Source organism: Leptonychotes weddellii, chromosome 9 (genome assembly GCF_054177405.1).
Source record: "Leptonychotes weddellii isolate Sample4059 chromosome 9, ASM5417740v2, whole genome shotgun sequence".
NCBI classification, from domain to species: domain Eukaryota; kingdom Metazoa; phylum Chordata; class Mammalia; order Carnivora; family Phocidae; genus Leptonychotes; species Leptonychotes weddellii.
In genome coordinates this window covers 102,645,443-102,663,302 of record NC_138377.1, presented here as the reverse complement: position 1 = coordinate 102,663,302, position 17,860 = coordinate 102,645,443, and the positions used below count along the sequence as shown (strand labels likewise).

The following is a 17,860-nucleotide window of genomic DNA, read 5'->3' as shown; positions in this document are numbered from 1 at the left end:
TAGAAAGCATTTGAATGCATTTTGTTTGGTATTGTATTTATTCAATAAAGTATTTAATTAGTGCTAAGTGTGAACTGGACCCTGTTGCTAAGCCCCAGCAAGCAATCATATCCTAGGTAGGGTTAAATCCCCAGTAAAATTGCCATATTGCACATGTCTTAATGAAGTCTGAATGTTAAATAAATTGTATATTCACTTTAAAAAAAAAACAAACCTCTTTTTCTCCTCAGTCTGAGACAATTATGAAATGTGACAATTCTAGTGTGTCTCTAAGAAAAGCTTAATACCTCAAAAATGCTTAACTTAGACTACAGCACATTAGCTTTAGATCCCGAATGGTGGTGAGATCAGTGGCTCCCCAAGTGTAGCCCCAGGGCCAGCAGCCGCAGCACCACCTGGGGGCTTGTTAGAAGTGCAAACTACCAGGGCCCGCACCACCTCAGACCACCACATCAAAAACTTTGGGGGTGGGGCCCAGCAATCTGCTTTAACAGCCCTCAAGTTACTATGATGCATGGTTAAATCTGAAACCAATGGGACAAACCACTGCATTGTTTGGATTTGTTTTAAAGATTTACTTATTTGAAAGAGAGAAAGAGAGCACACATGGGGGGCGGGTAGGAATAGAGGTAGAGGGGGAAGGGAAGCAGACTCCCCACTGAGAGTGGAGCCCACCTTGGGGTTAATCTCAGGATCTGAGATCATGACCTCAGCCAAAACCAAGAGTTGGGCGCTTAACTGACTGAGCTATCCAGGTACCCCTCGTGGAGTTACTTATTAAGAACTGATGAATTTTGGAAGATACGACTGGCTCATGTACAAGCAAATCTGTGAAAATATAAGCTGTATAGTTAAGGGGTCTGCCATGCCGTGGCATGCAGCCAAAGTAGAGAATCTCATTCTACAGAAGAGGCCAAATCATTGCTTGGCTCTTCCTTCCAGGATGCAGGTAAACACACCACAGCCATACTTAATGAGGAGTGAAGCCATTTATTGATCTGCAAAAACTATCTGACATAAGTAACTCCAACCATGTGCAGCTTAAATTGCTTTTTTCCTAAATAAAACAGTAACCTGCAATACATGTGTTTTATTACTGCTAGAGTCTGATATTCTATCATCCACTTTCAACTGCCAATGACAAGACTATTCTTTCCAGGAATATATCACCACTATTCTACTTGCTCTGCTATTATTTGGATTTAAGGAAAACAGGAACTTGCTAGCATTTTGACAACTATTTCAGGGTTATGTAAAAAGCTTATTTTCATAAAGAATATATATATAAAACTTAACATTTTGCTAGAAAAAGTGAAGGCGTTAAGTGTTCACTTAATTTTTATTTATACTGTTCTAACAGAAAGCTGGTGAGAGGATCTGCCCTATCATAAGAGTTTGCTGTCTTTGCCAAAGAAAAGGTCAGACCTGGTAGAGAAGGCTTCCTGTAAGTAAGAAGGAGGCAGACTTAGAATCAGATCAAAGAAATACTCAGGGCATATCTTTGCTTAAAAATAAAAAGTACCGGCGCCTGACTGGTTCAGTCGGTAGAGCATACGACACTTAATCTTGGGGTTGTGAGTTCGAGCCCCATATTGGGTGTAGAGGTTACTTAAAAATAAAATCTTAAAAAAAAACTACAGGGCATATAAGGAAATCATCCCATTTGTTACAAACTTGGGATAATAGTTCTTGTTTTTATTGGTGGTTCGTTAATTTTGCTTACAATACAAATGAGAAACAAAAAACCTTAAGCTTCCTAACATAAATGTTTATGTGAATGATTACAAGTGAAAATATAAAAATCTCCTTTGCCCTTGTGTTTGTAATGCAACACTGTAGGAAGAATACAAGCTTTAGAGTCAGAAAGACCAAGTTTGAATTCTGGCTCTGACAATGATGAGCTATGTGAATCTGCTTAATTCTTAACTTCTCTCATCTTTGGTTTCCTCATCTGAAGAATTCAACCAATTTGTAGGGCTGCTGTACGGATGGGAGATAGATCCTGGGAATGCGCTTTACACTGGGTAGTGATCACGAAGAGTCATTTAAGAATGAAAGGAAACGGCTAGCTAGAGAACTGAGTGGGTATGAGTGGGTGTACACTGGCCGGCTGCCCTCAGGATTCTGCTACTGGCTGGGTCTCAATCTCAATAACCAACTTCTCCTCTAGGACCCACGTGTTAGATAACTATCAACTGCTGGCCCCTGTCTCCACCGCAGCCCCCCCACCCCCATTTTCCACCATACTTGGAAAGAAGAGAGAGACAGCAATAAAAACCCAAATGTTCCCTCAAAACAAAGTAACGCATATAGAGCTAACACCTCGGTGAAAACCAAAACGAATCGCTTAAGGAGCTTTATTCTATCTACAATGAGGGTAAGAAGAGTGCTACCATTTTATTCATTTTATCTTGTTTCTTCCTCACACTATCACAGCATTTCCAAGCAATGTATTATTTATTGCTATTAAGGTGTTACGGATTTGCTTTTCTATGTTCAAGCCCCTCTGCATTCACCAGAATGCAGCAGGCTACTTTAGCTAAATCTCCAGGGCCATAAACCTTGTTTGGTACAATAAGATCACTTTAATAATACTCTAATCTTGGAATGCAGTTACAAAGATAGATGATGGCCACTGAGTGCTACTTATAAACAGAAATGGCTCTTATGTAATCTTAAAGATGTAAAAAACTTAGCACCTAAAAATGTGTTAAAAAATTCCCATACTCTGCCATTCTATTTTACATACCTGAGAATTTTTTTAGGAACCTGTGATGGAGAAGAATGACTCCTTTTCTTCTTCTCTGAGTCCAGCAGTAACCCATCCTCTGTGCCGTCCTTCTCTCTGACTGCTGCCTGGTCTGCTCTGGCCTTCTGATCCACACTGAGCTGGCTTTGGGCGGGATCACACCTGTACATAAAGACGATGGCTGGCTTCTCACTGGACTCTCCTTTTGCCTCTGTGAACCAGTGATGGCGCTGGACTGGCGGAGGCGGCAGCATGTGGATGACTGTGCCATCCAGGCCCACCAGTTTCCCTTTCTCTCGGTCTTTCTCTTTGTCATCCTCCTCATCTGTTTTCCGGCGGCGGAAGAAGCTTTTAAATGATATCCAGCGTTTAGGTTTTGCATCAGCAGCCCGCCTACTGCCTTCAGAGTGCAAAACCGATTCAGCTTCCGTTGACCTGGTAGGACTGGTTGGCTTGGTCCAGTTGGTGAAATGCCTCTGCAGAAGGTTGCTTGCATGATAAGGGGAGGAAGTAGAACGAGGTGGGGGAAAGGGAGGTGGTGGCTCACTCTGGGGGTTAGCCACGAATTTGGAGAGAGGGGTCGTGCCTGGTTTTGCGAGCGGATCTTTCCATACTTTGGCAGTAGGGCTTTCTGTGGTCTGAGGGGCTTCAGCTTCACCACTGGGCTGAGATGTGAAGAGAGATTTGGGTCGGACTGGTGTACTCTTAGGTGTACTCTTAGCAGCATCGGCATCTGGAGGAACTGCATACAGCTCTTCCACGCTGCATGCTTTTGGGCCAGACTGGGGCATTTCTGGAGGAGACTGTGGCGGATGGATGGAAGCCACAATCTGAGAAAGCACTGTGCTCGCTTTCTCCCTGGTGCTGCTGCCATTGCTCACCATCTGAGATGCCTGAGGGCCTTCTGTTTTGGCCACAGGTTCTTGAGTGGTTCTCTGGATCTTTGTTGGGGAGCTGTGGCTAGAACTATAGTTTTTCTGTGGTGAAGACTGACCTCTGTTAAGACAGCTGTTAAACTCCTGAACCTTCTGAGCCACTGAGCCCCTTTTATGCTCTGCGCTGTTTGAAAACCCTTTGGCTTGGGGACATTCAGCAGGTTTGCTAGTGGTGTTATCAGACGCTTTGCTTTCAGTTTCAATTTCTTCATAAGTATGGCTTATTATACTTGTGGTTTTTTCCTTCACTGAGAGTTCCCCACTTGTTCCGAGAAAACTTTTGTAAATGGCTAGATTGTCATATGCATTTGGATTGATGACGATGGGGACTTTGATGGCGTTTTTGGAACTCCGAGCATAAGTTGGCTCGTCATGAATGATAATTGGAAAAGGTGGCATACCAGCATTGTTATAACTATTAAATTTTATTTCGGACAAATTGGGTGACTTAACAGGGATAGTTTTAGAGGAAATGTTTGTAGTTGTTGGTGAAGTAGGCGCTGATTTGTGACAGTTTTTCCTCGGAGGGACATTTGGCCCAGTCCCACCGCTAATCAATTCCACCTTGGGTATCTTTTGTCGTGGGCTGGTACTGGAAGTCCATACTTCCTGGTATCGTATTGCACTGGAGTTTGGGAAATGGGCACTTGTTTGTCCTGATGTCAGTGTGGGTGATGTCAGTGCGGGCGATGTCACCGGAGAGTTTGGAGTAGAAGATGAGATTTTTGTCTTGGGGCTGTTAACAGGGCCCTCGAGGTGCTCACTGGCCATGGCTGCCGACACGTCCACGATAGTATACGGCTTGCACAATGGTTGTTCCAGATTGACAACTCGGTAAGGCTTTGCTTGCTCTTCTATAGGGACGAGGTTTATGGTTACTGCTTGCCCAGCGATATCGGTAGAGGCTTTACTTTCTTGCTTCTCAGTCTGTACAGCAATCTTGCCATCCTTCTCTTCTAATCGGAGAGCAAGGACTGCTTTGTGTGTTTCTGGAACTTTTATTGAGCTTTTAGGTGCCTGTGAGGAGTCCTTCTCCTGATTATTACCAGAGAGACTTTCATAATTGGGCTCCCTTTCCTTCATGTCCTTAGAATCTCCCGGGTTACCAGGAGATATTCCCCCATTACAGATCTTCTGGGATAAACTACTGGCTGTCTCAGAACGTGATTCTTCTGTTAAAGAAGAACCTGGTGATGTAGAGTCAGATGACGCCATGCTCTGAATGCTTCCTGGTCCATAGGAGGCCACAGAGTTCTCTTCATAGCCATTCAGGATTTCATCATAGCTGTCATCATAGTCTACAGCACAGATTCTCTGCAGAGACTTATTTCGCAGGGGGACCGTATTCCATTTTTTGTCCACAAAGAATCGAACAGGAGACAAAGTATTTGCCCTGAAGTTAGCAAAGCGGGGCTGCCCTCTCATGCGAATCTCCATGGCCAACAGCTCTTCATCACTCTCATCCCAGCTCTCATGCTCCTCCGCCATGTTACTGAAAAGTACATCTTCTTCACTCTCCTCGCCACTAGAGAACTCTGGGTAACAGAACCGTCCCCCTTCATTACTGATCACTTCTGTGCTCCCACTCAGAATCACATGCTTGCCTTGAGTGTCCTTTATCCCGCCCATCATGCAGCTTGGTGGAAGCTTTCTTTCCAGTGATCTTTTATAGCAATCATTTATTCTTCCGAAGAACATTTCTCTGGAGTTTGTTTCACTTCCTCTTATCTGAGGGGTGGTATCCAAGCCTGCTATCTCCTTTAACACATCAGTTAGTCCATTATTGTTATTTGATATCTTCTTGGCACTATCATTATTGCCATAAGGCTTAGGAACATGGCTAAATCCTTCAATGTCATCTTCATTATTATTATTAAGTGGTTTCTGATTCAAGGCCGTCCTGTTTCGGTTCCATCCTATGACGACAGGTTTGTTCTCACAGTGTTCTTGGATACTAAGTTCACCACATACACTTTGCCCATCTGCCACTATCATAGTGGGCTTCACAGCTATAGTGGGTTTTTTAGCCACAGGAGGACGGAAATTTCCAGTGTTCCTCATGCGGTGGTTGTTACTGTGATTGGCATTCGTTTTCACATTGCCATGGGTGATGGGTGCCTTCTCAGGGTCTGGGGGAAGCTGGTGCAAGCTTTTAGGTTTAAAGCAGTTCTTGCATTCACCAGGTTTCCAAACGTGTTCAGTAAAGGTGTTACAAGCAGACATTTTTAAAAAAGGACCTTCACAGACAATACTTCCCTTTCAATGCATGGTAAAACTTTCATCCATCAGTCTTCACCTCCCCTAGGCATCACAGCAGCTCTTGTAAGTATGATCAATCTGTGGGGGGCGGAAAAGAAAATCTAAATGGAGAAGGCACTATGAGGCATATCACGATGACTTAACAACAACTGGCTCCACTCCTCAACTTTTCCTTAAATTAAAAGATTGAGAGAAAAACTAATTTGGGCACTTTTTGAACTCCCTTTAGCCAAGCAGCATTTTGGAAAGTTTGTTTTGCAGCCGTAATTTTGTACCCCCTCATTAAACTATATATAATCTTTCCCTTGATGTCTATGTGGCAATGATACTGTGACCTTGCCCTCTGGGAGTGACTCCGAAACTGCTCTTTTTAATATCTACCAACCTGTATGACACTTCTTAGTCCACTGAAGGTTCTTCTTCTTCTACCTACCCTTTTGATTTTGGGTATCTCATAGACTCCTCAATCTCGATGCATTCAAAACGAATCCTCTGGCTACCCCTCTTCTCAACTCTGGGAAATTTTTCCACTCTAACCAGCCCTCCCCTCTACTCCCCAGGCCACCTCCTTCCTCTGCCTTTACCCTATTTCAGTTATTGTCACTATCCTCTACTTACATAGCTAAGCTCAATTACTGACACCTCTTCCCTCACTTCTAACTCCGTATCTAACTAACTCCTTAAATTAGTCTTGCCAATTTAATCTATTACATTTCATTGAAACTCTTTCTTGCCATTACCAGCCCCTGCTAGTAGTTCAGAGACTCACCATCCTTTGCCTAGATTCCTGAAATAGGCTAATTAACAATCTTCATGCCTGCAGTCTCACCCCATTCCAATCCAATCTCTTTACATTTGCTACTCAAAGTGTGGTCCTCAGACAAGAAATATCAGCCTCGTTTGGGACCTTGTTAGAAATGCAGTATCTCAGGTACAACCCCAAATCTACTGGATCAGAATTCATATTTAATGAGATTCTTAGGTGATTCTATTGTTCTTTGTACTACTATCAAATTTATTACTTTCTAAAATGTTAATATGATCAACTTACTACCTAGCTTAACTATTCTGTGGCTCAATCTTACCTAATGCACTGACTCCCAAATGTCAGTGTGCAGACTAGGGGTTGCCAGCTAAATAAGAACCACTCAGGGAAGCACCCTAGACCCACCTATCAATCTCTGAGGGAAGAGTCTAGGAATCTGATTTTTTAATAAGTTCTCCAGGTTGTTTTTTTTTTTTTTAACAAGTTCTATGTGCATTAAGGTGTTGGAACCTCTGAGTTATAGGATGGGATATAAGCCCCTTAGGTTTTCATGATATGGTCCTTGCCTCCCTTCTAGCCTTACGTCTTAACAATCAACTAGTCTTACACTGTAAATCCCACTGGGCTACTTGTTTCTCCTTGGTACTATCAAAGCCACTTAGACATACCTCCATGAACAAGCACTTTCATTTTTAATTGTCTGTCTCCCCACAAGTTTTTGAGCTTCTTCAAGGTCTGGGCTGTATCTTATTCATCTCAATATGTTTAGCATAAGGAGCTGAATAAATACTGGTTGACTAAATGTGCTGGTTTATTTAAAAAAAAGAATCTTATGATTTTCTCCTTTGTCTTAGGCACATAGCTGCAGACTTTCCCACAGAACATCACTACAGTGTTACATTTCTAATTTGGATATTATAATAAAGTTGGCAGTGGGCATGTACATGTAAGAACTATTTTAATGGCTGAAGAGCTTAACTTTATTCATGTACAAGGACAGCGACGGGATCCTTGGTTTGGTCAGAAATGCAGTCTTTTTGCTGAGTTTCAGCACATGTATAAAGAAGGAAAGAATATTTTCTTTAGCTCGCAGGTGTGCATGCATACACCTGCACACACAGAGCTAAGTCCCTTGTGAATAATATTCATAAAGTACTCTGCCTCAGTGGAAGAAGTACAGACTTAAAGATCAAAGTATTCCACACAAGAGAGCACAACAACCTAGCCAAAACCTAAGTTCATTCTTTGCTGGAGATCATCAAATGCTTCTTTTCAATATGGTTAAAATGTATTTTTCAAGTGTTTGTTTGAAAACATTTATTGAGTCTTTCTGATATTCTAAAAGCTATTCCTTAGTTGATAAAACCATTTCCTGCTAGTCTGAGATTGGAACATTTTGAGCAAGGGGAAGAAAGGCATAAAATTAGGCTGAAAGGGAGAGCAGGGTCCAGATCATGCAGGGCCCTTTAGGCTTTTAAAGATTACAGGGTTTATCCAAAGAGGAGTGGGAAGCCACTGAAGGGTTTTAAATAGGGGAAACAACATGATCCAATTTGCATTTTAAAAAGACAGCTTTAACCAAAAAACATGAAATACTTAGGTATAAATCTAATAAAATATGTGCAAAATCTACACTCTCTATGCAGAAAACTACAAAACACTGATAAAAAGGTATCAAAGACTTAAATAAATGGAGAGAGATACCAAGATCTCTCAGTATTCTTAAGGTGTCAATCTCCCCCAGATTGCTCTGTAGATTCAACATAATTCTAACAAAATCCAAGCAGGATTTTTTTTTGTAGAAATCAACAAGCTAATTCTAAAATGCATTCAGAAAGGCAAAGGAACTAGAATAGCCAAAGCAATTTCGAAAAATAACAAAGTTGGAGGACGCCCCCCTTACCTGACTTCAAGACTTAGCATAAAGCTACAGTAATCCTGACAATGGGGTATTGGCAAAGGACAGAAACATAAATGGGGGAAGTAGGGCAAGGAAATACCAGCCCAGAGGCTGAATCTAGCCTGTCCCTTGTTTTTATATGACCCAAAGCTAAGGATGCTTTTAAAATTTTTAAGTGATTGCAAAATTCAAAAGAATGGTATTTTGTGACAAGTGAAAATTATATGGAATTCCAAATAGAGTGCCCGTAAATAAAGCTCTACTGGAACATAGCCAGGCTCATTTGTCTCCATATTGTCTGTGGTGGCTTCGTGCTACAATGCAGAGCTGAGTGGTTCGGACAGACTGCATGTGGTGGCACACTCATCACTGCCCAGTGCTTTTCAAGCACTCTACAGACCAGCATTTCTACTGCTACAGGTATCACCCACGTGAAAAGACATTTTTCAAAGATAAAAATATGGCAAATTTCACATTAATAAATTAATTTTGTAATAAAGTCTGAGAGGAAACACTAACTTAGCACCCTAGTTAAGCAAAATATTATCCCTCTCCCAAAAAAGAGTTCCATTCTTTGGATTAGTAGAGCTGCATTTCATAAAACTGCACTCAATTATTACATTTTGAATTTTGTTTGAAAAATTCACGGAAATGTGTTTTCTCTTATTATACAAGTACTTACACAATACTTTCAATTTTGCCTTTTGGCCTGCAAAACCTAAAATATTGACTATCTAGTTCTTTACAGAAAAAGTCTGCTGACCCCTGATATAGATCAAAACAGACACAGAACAGAGTCCAGAAATAGGACAATACAAATATAGGCAACTGATACTTGCCTACAGCAGTGAATATTCTTTTCAACAAATGTGCTAGAGCAACTGGATATCCATGGGAAACAAAGTAAATCTCAATTCATACCTCACACTTTGTACACAAAAATTAACTCAAAATGGATCACAGATCTAAGTATAAAGTGTAAAGCTATAGTACTTTTAGGAGGAAAAAAAAGGAGAAAATCTTTGTGACTTTGAGTTAGTCCAAGTTCTCAGATACAACACAAAGAGCATGATCCATTAAAAAAATGACAATTTGGATTTTATCAAAATTAAAAATGTTTGCTCTGACAAAGATACTGATAAGAGAATGAAAAGACAACCTACAGATGAGACTTTTTTGCAAAGTACATATCTGACAAAGGACTTTGTATCCAGAATATATGAAGAACTTCCAAAATTCAATAAAAAGAAAACAAATCTGATAAAAAAATAGGCAAAAGGTTTGAGCAGACACTTCACCAAAGGTATATGGATTGCATATAAACATGTGAAAGATGCTAAATATCCTTAGTCATACAGAATGCACATTAGAACTGCAATGAGCTACCTCTATGGATCCACTAGAATGGTTAAAATGAAAACAAACAGGAAAACTGATACTAGGGAAGATGTGGTACAAAAGAAATTCCTATGGTGCTGGTGGGAATGCAGATGGCACAACCACTTTGGAAAACAGATTGGCAGTTTCTTATAAAGCTAAATGTAAGCCATAGGACCCAGCCGGCTTACCTCTCGGTATTTACCCACAAGACAAATGAAAAGTTATGTTTACACTAAAGCATGTACACAAAGGTTTATAGGCAAAAACTGGAACAATTCAAATGTTGTGTGGTGGTGGCTAGACAACTACATGTATTTGTCAAAATCCATAGAATTCTACACTAAAAAAAGATTTATTACTGTATATAAATCAAACCTTAATACATCTGACTCAAAAATAAAAGACAGCTCTGGCTGCTGTATGGAGAATAAACTGGGGAGAACAGGACAGGAAGCCAGGAGACTGTCCAAAGGGCTGCTGTGGGCAAAATAAGGTATGATGAGGATCTGAATTAGGATGTGGCATCAGGGAAGGCAGAGAAATGTAGATGCATGAATGACTAGATTCTGGAGAGAGTAATAGATGTTGAGATTTTGGGGTTATGTATTTAGATGATTTGTGGGGTCACTTACTGAGATAGACAATGTTGGAGGTGTAACTTTTAGGGAATAAGGTTATCAGTCCATACTTTGTTACCATATAATAGAGGAAGCAGTTGAATTTAGAAGTCTGGAATACAGAAAGGAATTCTGCTGTTCTTGTCTGTTTGGGAATTACTATAGGAATATCTAGGCTAAAAAGAAACTAGAGTGAGCTAGGAGGTGGTCTTGGTGGGTAAACCAGGGAGAAGAAAAGAACCCCTACAGAAAACTCAAAAATAACAGTCATAACAGTGATGATACAGAAGCCAGATGAGGAGATTTCATTAAGGGGGGAGAAGCCAACTATTGCAAATGCTGCTGACAGTTAATGAGGAATGAGGACCTAAATGTGCCCACTGGACTTGACAACATGGGCTCATTGGTGACTTTAGCTTTAACTACTGTGGTGCAGCAGTGGGGATGGAAAGGAGATTGTGGTCAGCTGCAGAGTGAGAAGATAGAGTAATTGTAGATAACTTTTTTTTAAATTTTATTATGTTACGTTAATCACCATACATCACATCATTAGTTTTTGATGTAGATAACTATTTGAAGAAGTTTAGGTGGGAAGTGGAAGAAAGAGCCAGGTGGAAGTGGGGGTGGGGGTGGTGTTGTTGTCCAGAAAGGATTTCCTCAGTTTAAGATGACAAAAATGAGATCACGATGAATATTAATATTGGAGAAAGACACAGAAGAGTGTGAGGCTGGAGAGACAGGAAAAAGGTAGATAATCCCAAACCCAAGAATGTTAAAACTGGGCAGGCTCCATTTCAATCTTTCTGTTTTATAGCTGAGGAAAGCTGAAGGCCCCCAAGAAGGCCACAAGGTGAATGACAAAAGATCTGAGACTCAAGGCTATAGCAACCTACCATACGTTTGTTTTAAATTATTTTTTCTTTTGTTACATGAGATTTTTTCTTTTGTTATATATACTCACTGTGAAAAATCAGAAAAGCGTAAAAGAAAATAGAAATCACATGTAATCCTATTACTTGGAAGAAACTTCTATCAATAGTTTGGGGCAGTTCATGTCAGTCACCAAGAATTTTTTTTAAAAAGACATTCCCTGTCTACTTAGTACTATGTGGCATTAAATATAAAAGAATAAGGCATCCTGGCCTAATAGCTTGTTAACGAAGTTAAATCCACCACTGATCAGAGAGGGATTCAATTTTCTCTTTTAAAGTAGTACAGTATATTTTCTTTTTCCAAGCCTAGTAGATAAATAGTCAAAATAATTCCCCATGTTGAGTGCTAGTAAGTTAATTCAGTCAAGAGATGGCTGTTGAGTTGATTAGCAGCTATCACATTATCAACAGGACAGACAAATGGGATTCACCAGGAACACAATTAGCTTATGTCAGTGCTGTGTGCAACAGAAAGCCATCACTAAAATGGAGACTTTGGATTTGACAGTCCTTTACAAAGTCTGTGTACATCTGTATTCACGCTGCTGTGAAAACCAAGAGATGAAGCAAGCACACACCTTCAGCAAGCACCAGATGGAGCTGCTGTCTAAGCCACAAAGCCTTAACTATGAGGGCTTCATCTGTCAACACTAATTATGTTTGGAGACAAAGATGTGCACTTAAAGACACTGTCAAAACTATTTCAACTTGTAACAGGCTCTTAGAAAGAGAAGCTCTACCAGATTAGATGTAGTTCCGTCCAAGGAGCAATTCTTGGGCTTTCCTGCCTTTGTGAAATAACTTCAGTGGCACTCAGTAACTAGCAGTTTTGCCTGCTCAACACTATACCCACGTCAGGAAACTCGAGTCGCCAAAGTTATGCTTGAGGAATGAAATAGGTGTCTCCTGAGACATGTAAGGAAATATGACAGTCTAGCCTGGTGTCTTCTATTTATTTGCCAAGACAGGTCTGATATGGAGTCTCCAAATGGAGTGTTTGATAAGAAAAACCCCTTTGCTTCTATATTCCTTACAATCTCAAAGCAAACCCTATAGATGGAGTGGTCAATGAGAGAGCTAGAAGGCTGAAGCTGCCCGTAGAAGCTAATGGAGATTCCATGATCTAAAATCCGATTTCGTGTTTGACAGTTTTCAAGACCAAAGCCCTTCAGGCTACAGATGAAGCTACTGAAGAGTAGCCTATTTCACTTCAAGTCATGACAGCTTTTTAAGAACCTATTACTGTTTTTCACTCTGTCTACTGCTATACAGACAATGACAATAATTAGTTTGCTTCAAGTCCAACAGTTTCAAGCAGATTTGATACAAAAAACTAAATCCACACTGGATTTCAATCTTGGAATAAACAGGCCTACACATAGAGCTGGAGCTCCTCAAGCCGGATGTAATTTCCAAGTCAGTGAAGGGGGGAGACTGTGTAGGTGGTATATTAAACACCACATATAGAGCATTTCCTAAAGGCACCCAAGGAGAATCTGTTAATAATAAAGGAGGATGGGGAATGCACTGCTAAACTCCTTCCCCAATCCTGTGACTCCCGGAGGCCATTATCTTTCTTCATAAAATCTGTCACATTGCCATAGAGACAGAGTCAAGAATCCTCAGTGCTGTACATGGGCTTTCAGGACACTTTCAGTGAGGAACTATCGCCTATATGTCATCCCACACGTTAGTCCATCTCCAGGATACGAGGGTAAAATTTACAAGTCCAGGTTCTCATTAGGCTGTTGTAATGGAACATGTGGGTTACTTATATAAAAAAGGAAAGGAAAATGTGACAAATATCCCCACGTCATTGTTCCCAACCTTTCCTTCTTCCACGGTGAAAAATGCTGACCCGATACCTTAAGCGGCTGCCAAATCCTTCAGTATATGACTAAAAGGGTGGAGAGAGGAAGTGAAAGCAAAGCTGCAGGAAGGCTTTGTAGGAGATAAAACACAGCTTTAATTTGGAACACGAATGGAAATTCCATGAGTAAAAGGAACCTTCCTAATTTGAGATCTGCCCCCCTCCCCACCCCTTTGTGGAAAAAAAAAATCACAGTTCTTTGCTATCACAACAGTAGGCAAGATCTTAAGACAAGGTTCTCCTGTTTAAAGAAGAAAGCAAAGTAAAACCTGCTTAATTTGGAAAACTTAACTAAAGCTCTGTTGAAAAGAGGAAGCCCATCCACTTCCAATTGTTCTAACCGCAAGCTTTTTCTAACCATTTACTGTTCCTGTCACATGGTAGCCATCTCCGGACAAGAGCCTTGCGTCAGCAAATGCACCACTGTGAAGTGCCACTGCTTAGCTCCCAACTCATTTTTTAAGCTCAAACTCTTTGATGAACCAGTTAAATAATAATAATTACTGTTATAAGATTATAAGTTCCAAAATGTACACTGAACCCACCTCAGAACCCCTACTTAGAAGGTATACATCAAAGAGGAGGTTAAAATGTAATCTAATAATAGCCAAGGACTCCATAGTGTTTTGCAGTTTTATTCTGTTCACAAGCTGCTCCCTCTGCTTGGAATGTATTTCCTCTAATGCTGTTTCATTTGGCAAAACTATTTATCCTTTAAGACCCAGTTCAAATTTTACCTGTGTGATGAAGCTTTACCTGACTTCCTAAGTACCATGTTGTATGGTAGTTATCTAAGTTCCTAGAAGGCAAGGCTGTGTCTTTTTCACTTCTATATCTCTTGGATTGCTTAGAATATGCTACATACTAAATAAATGCTTGCTGAATGATAATAATTTTAGCTAGCATTTACTACTAAGTGCCAGGTACCACTTGAAGCAGTTTACGTATGAAACCTCTTGATTCTCCTAAAAAACTTAGGACGTACATACTATCATAAGCTTCACTGTACTAATGAAGAAACTGAGACTTGCCCGAGGTTACACAGTTAGTGAGCGACAGTCAGGATGGATGAATGGGTGAATGAATGCGTGGATGCATAAACGGTAGCTTGGCTCTCTAGGGCATCTGCAGGCTGCTTTGGACATAAGCTCGGTGGTACCTGAAAGGCAGTCCACTCAGCAGCAGCACTGCCCACCACAGTAGAATTCTGCCTTGAACAAAGAAGCGTCAGAAGTAGGCACACCCACACCGTCCCAGCTCAGCTCTGAGGTAGGCAAGGCCCATGTGCTTACAGCAAAGCAAGCTAGGAGCAAACCAACAGACATATACAATTAGCTACAGCTGCCCCAAAGTGCTTTTTGTACTTCAGGGTGAATAGTTTGAGGCAAATTAAGCATGGTCTTTCAGGAGCCACCCCAATTAGCAGGGCTTCTGAAGTATCTTACTGAGAGTGAACGGTGAGATGCTGCTAGAAGTTGCCTTGCTGTGTTCTTCCTCTCCACTGCCCGCAATCACAGAGCCAACTGTCAAGTGAAGAAAGCCGGACTCTAGGCTAACTGAGATGTGAAAAAATAGGTGATCTCTGGTATCAAACAAGGGAATAAAGGGGCACCTGGCTGGCTCAGTCAGTAGGCATGAGACTCTTGATCTCAGGGTTATAAGCTCAAGCCCCACGTTGGGTATAGAGATTACTTAAAAAAAAAAATAAAATCCTTAAAACAAAACAAGGGAATAAGAAAGGGAGGGAGGCAAGAGGACAGTGCAAGATTCAAAGGTAAGAAAAAGAAGAGAAAGTGGAAGTTTTTGATGTAGTGTTCTATGATACATTGTTTGCGTATAACACCCAGTGCTCCATTCAGTATGTGCCCGTTAATACCCATCACCGGGCTAACCCATCCCCCCACCCCCCTCCCCTCTAGAACCCTCAGTTTGTTTCTCAGAGTCCATAGTCTCTTATGGTTCATCTCACCCTCCGACAGTAACACAGACCAGAAAGGAACATAGACAATATATAGTAACAGTCACCTTACAGGCAATACAATGGCACTAAATTCATATCTTTCAATAGTTACCCTGAATGTAATTGAGCTAAATTCCCCAATCAAAAGACACAGGGTGAGGGCGGAGCAAGATGGTGGAGGAGTAGGAGACCTGGATTTCATCTGGTCCCAGGAATTCAGCTAGATAGGGATCAAACCATTCTGAACACCTACAAACTCAACAGGAGATCGAAGAAAAGAATAGCAACAACTCTCTGAACAGAAAAGCGACCACTTTCTGGAAGGTAGGACATGCGGAGAAGTGAATCCAAGGCGATATTCGGGAGAATAGACGGCGGGGGAGGGGGCCTCCGTTGGCCACTTCTGGCAAGTGACAGAGCCCCGGAGCACAAAATCGGAACTTTTAGAAGTCAGCTCCGCTGAGGGACGTCGCTCCAGTGGCTAAGCGGAGGGTGGAACCCTCCTGGGACAGTGTGGTCTCAGGACCCCCGGGGTCACAGAAAGACCAGGGGTGCCTGAGTGTGGCAGAGCTCCCAGGTATCAGAGCGGGGAGGCCGACTGCAGAGATAGAGCCCAGGCGCGGGCTCTCAGCTCGGGGTTGCCATAGACCATCATCTGTGGCATAGTCGGGCCCCTGCTCCTCCAGAAGGGACCCAACAAGCGGCAGATCCGGAGAGACTCCCCTTCCTCCCCTGGGAGGAGCAGCGCGGGAGTGCACCACAGGGATCTGCGGGGTTTGGAGACTCCACACGGGGTCGTGTGCCAGAGAGAGAAATGCTCGGTCACAGGCCAGGTGAGCATGGAATGCGGCCAGAGACCGGGGAGATGGGAGTGACTGCTTTTCTCTGGGGGCTCACTGAGGAGCGGGGCCACGAGTTCTTGGCTCCTCCAGGGCGGGGATTGGGAGGCCGCCATTTTCACTCTTGGCCTCCAAAGCCCAATGGAAAGCTTGCAGGGAACAAAAGCTCCGGAGAGCACACTCGAGCACATTATTTAGCCCACACTGGCAAGGGCAGGGCAATTCCACCTCCGGCAAAGACCTTTGGGAACCACGGCAACAGGCCCCTCCCCCAAAAGATCAACGAGAACAGCCAGCCAAGACCAAGTTTACCAATCAGTGAGAACGGCAGAACTCCAGCGCTAAGGGAATACTGCACATAGAATCCATGGCTTTTTTCCCATGATTCTTTAGTCTTTCCAAGTTAATTTTTTTAACTGTTTTTTTTTTTTTTATTTTTCTTTTTCCCTTTTTCAAACAACATCTTATCAATCCCTTTTTTAAAAAACATTTTTATTTTTCATTTTTAGAGTCATATTCTATCCCTTCATAGTAGTTACCCTTATTTTTGGCATATATATATATATAAGTAGTTCTCTCTTTAAAATTTTGAGATACAGTTTCTTCTAACAGATCAAATATACACTAAATCTCTAGTGTATAGCTTTGTTCTAGTCTCCTGCCTGATCACATTCTCTCCCCTTTTTTTTCTTTTTGTTTTAAATCCTTTTCTTTCTTTTTTCAAACAACTTCTTATCTTATCAATTCCTTTTATAAAATTTTTTATAATTTTCATCTTTACAATCATATTCCATCCCTTCATCATTTCAACCCTTATTTTTGTACATATATAAGTTTTTCTTTCTTTAAAATTTTGGGAGGCACTTTCTTCTAACAGACCAAAATACACCCAAAATCTAGTGTGTGGCACTGACCTATGCACCAGCCAGATGATATTTGATCATATTCTGGTTTTTCTTGTTTTGTTCTGTTTTTGTTTGTTTTTATCTTTCTCTTTTTCTTTTTTCTTTCTTTCCCTTTCTTTTCCCCTGGCTTCAGGTCTTTTCTGATTTGTTTAGAGTATATTTTCTAGGGACGTTGTTACCCTGATAGCATTATGTCTCTCATTCATCTATTCTCCTCTGGACAAAATGACAAGACGGAAAAAATCACCTCCACAAAAAGAACAAGAGGCAGTACCGACTGCCAGGGACCTACTCAATACAGATGTTAGTACTATGTCGGACCTAGAGTTCAGAACGATGATTTTTTTTTTTTTAAGATTTTATTTATTTATTTGAGAGAGAGAGAGCACAAGAAGAAGGAGCGGGGGAGGGAGAAGCAGACTCCCTGCTGAGCAGGGAGCCCCATGCGGGACTCGATCCCTGGACTCCAGGATCATGACTTGAGCCGAAGGCAGTCGCTTAACCAACTGAGCCACCCAGGCGCCCCAGAACGATGATTTTAAAGATACTTGCTGGGCTTGAAAAAAGCATGGAAGTTATTAGAGAAACCCTTTCTGGAGAAATAAAAGAACTAAAATCTAACCAAGTCGAAATCAAAAAGGCTATTACTAAGGGGCAATCAAAAATGGGGGCGTGGGCGCCTGGGTGGCTCGGTTAAGCGTCTGCCTTCGGCTCAGGTCATGATCCCAGGGTCCTTGGATCGAGTCCC

At 41.6% G+C, this 17,860-nt stretch overlaps 1 protein-coding gene across 2 annotated transcripts in view; it reads right to left on the bottom strand.

Moving 5' to 3' along the window:
• Positions 1-17,860, bottom strand: part of PEAK1 (pseudopodium enriched atypical kinase 1) — a 209,313-nt gene that overhangs the window by 56,739 nt on the left and 134,714 nt on the right. For both annotated transcript variants that reach the window (XM_081829595.1, XM_081829596.1), the window contains one exon: positions 2,750-6,021. In XM_081829595.1, the coding sequence (XP_081685721.1) occupies positions 2,750-5,907 (3,158 nt within the window). In that variant the 5' untranslated portion in view covers positions 5,908-6,021. The remainder of the gene's footprint in view (positions 1-2,749; positions 6,022-17,860) is intronic.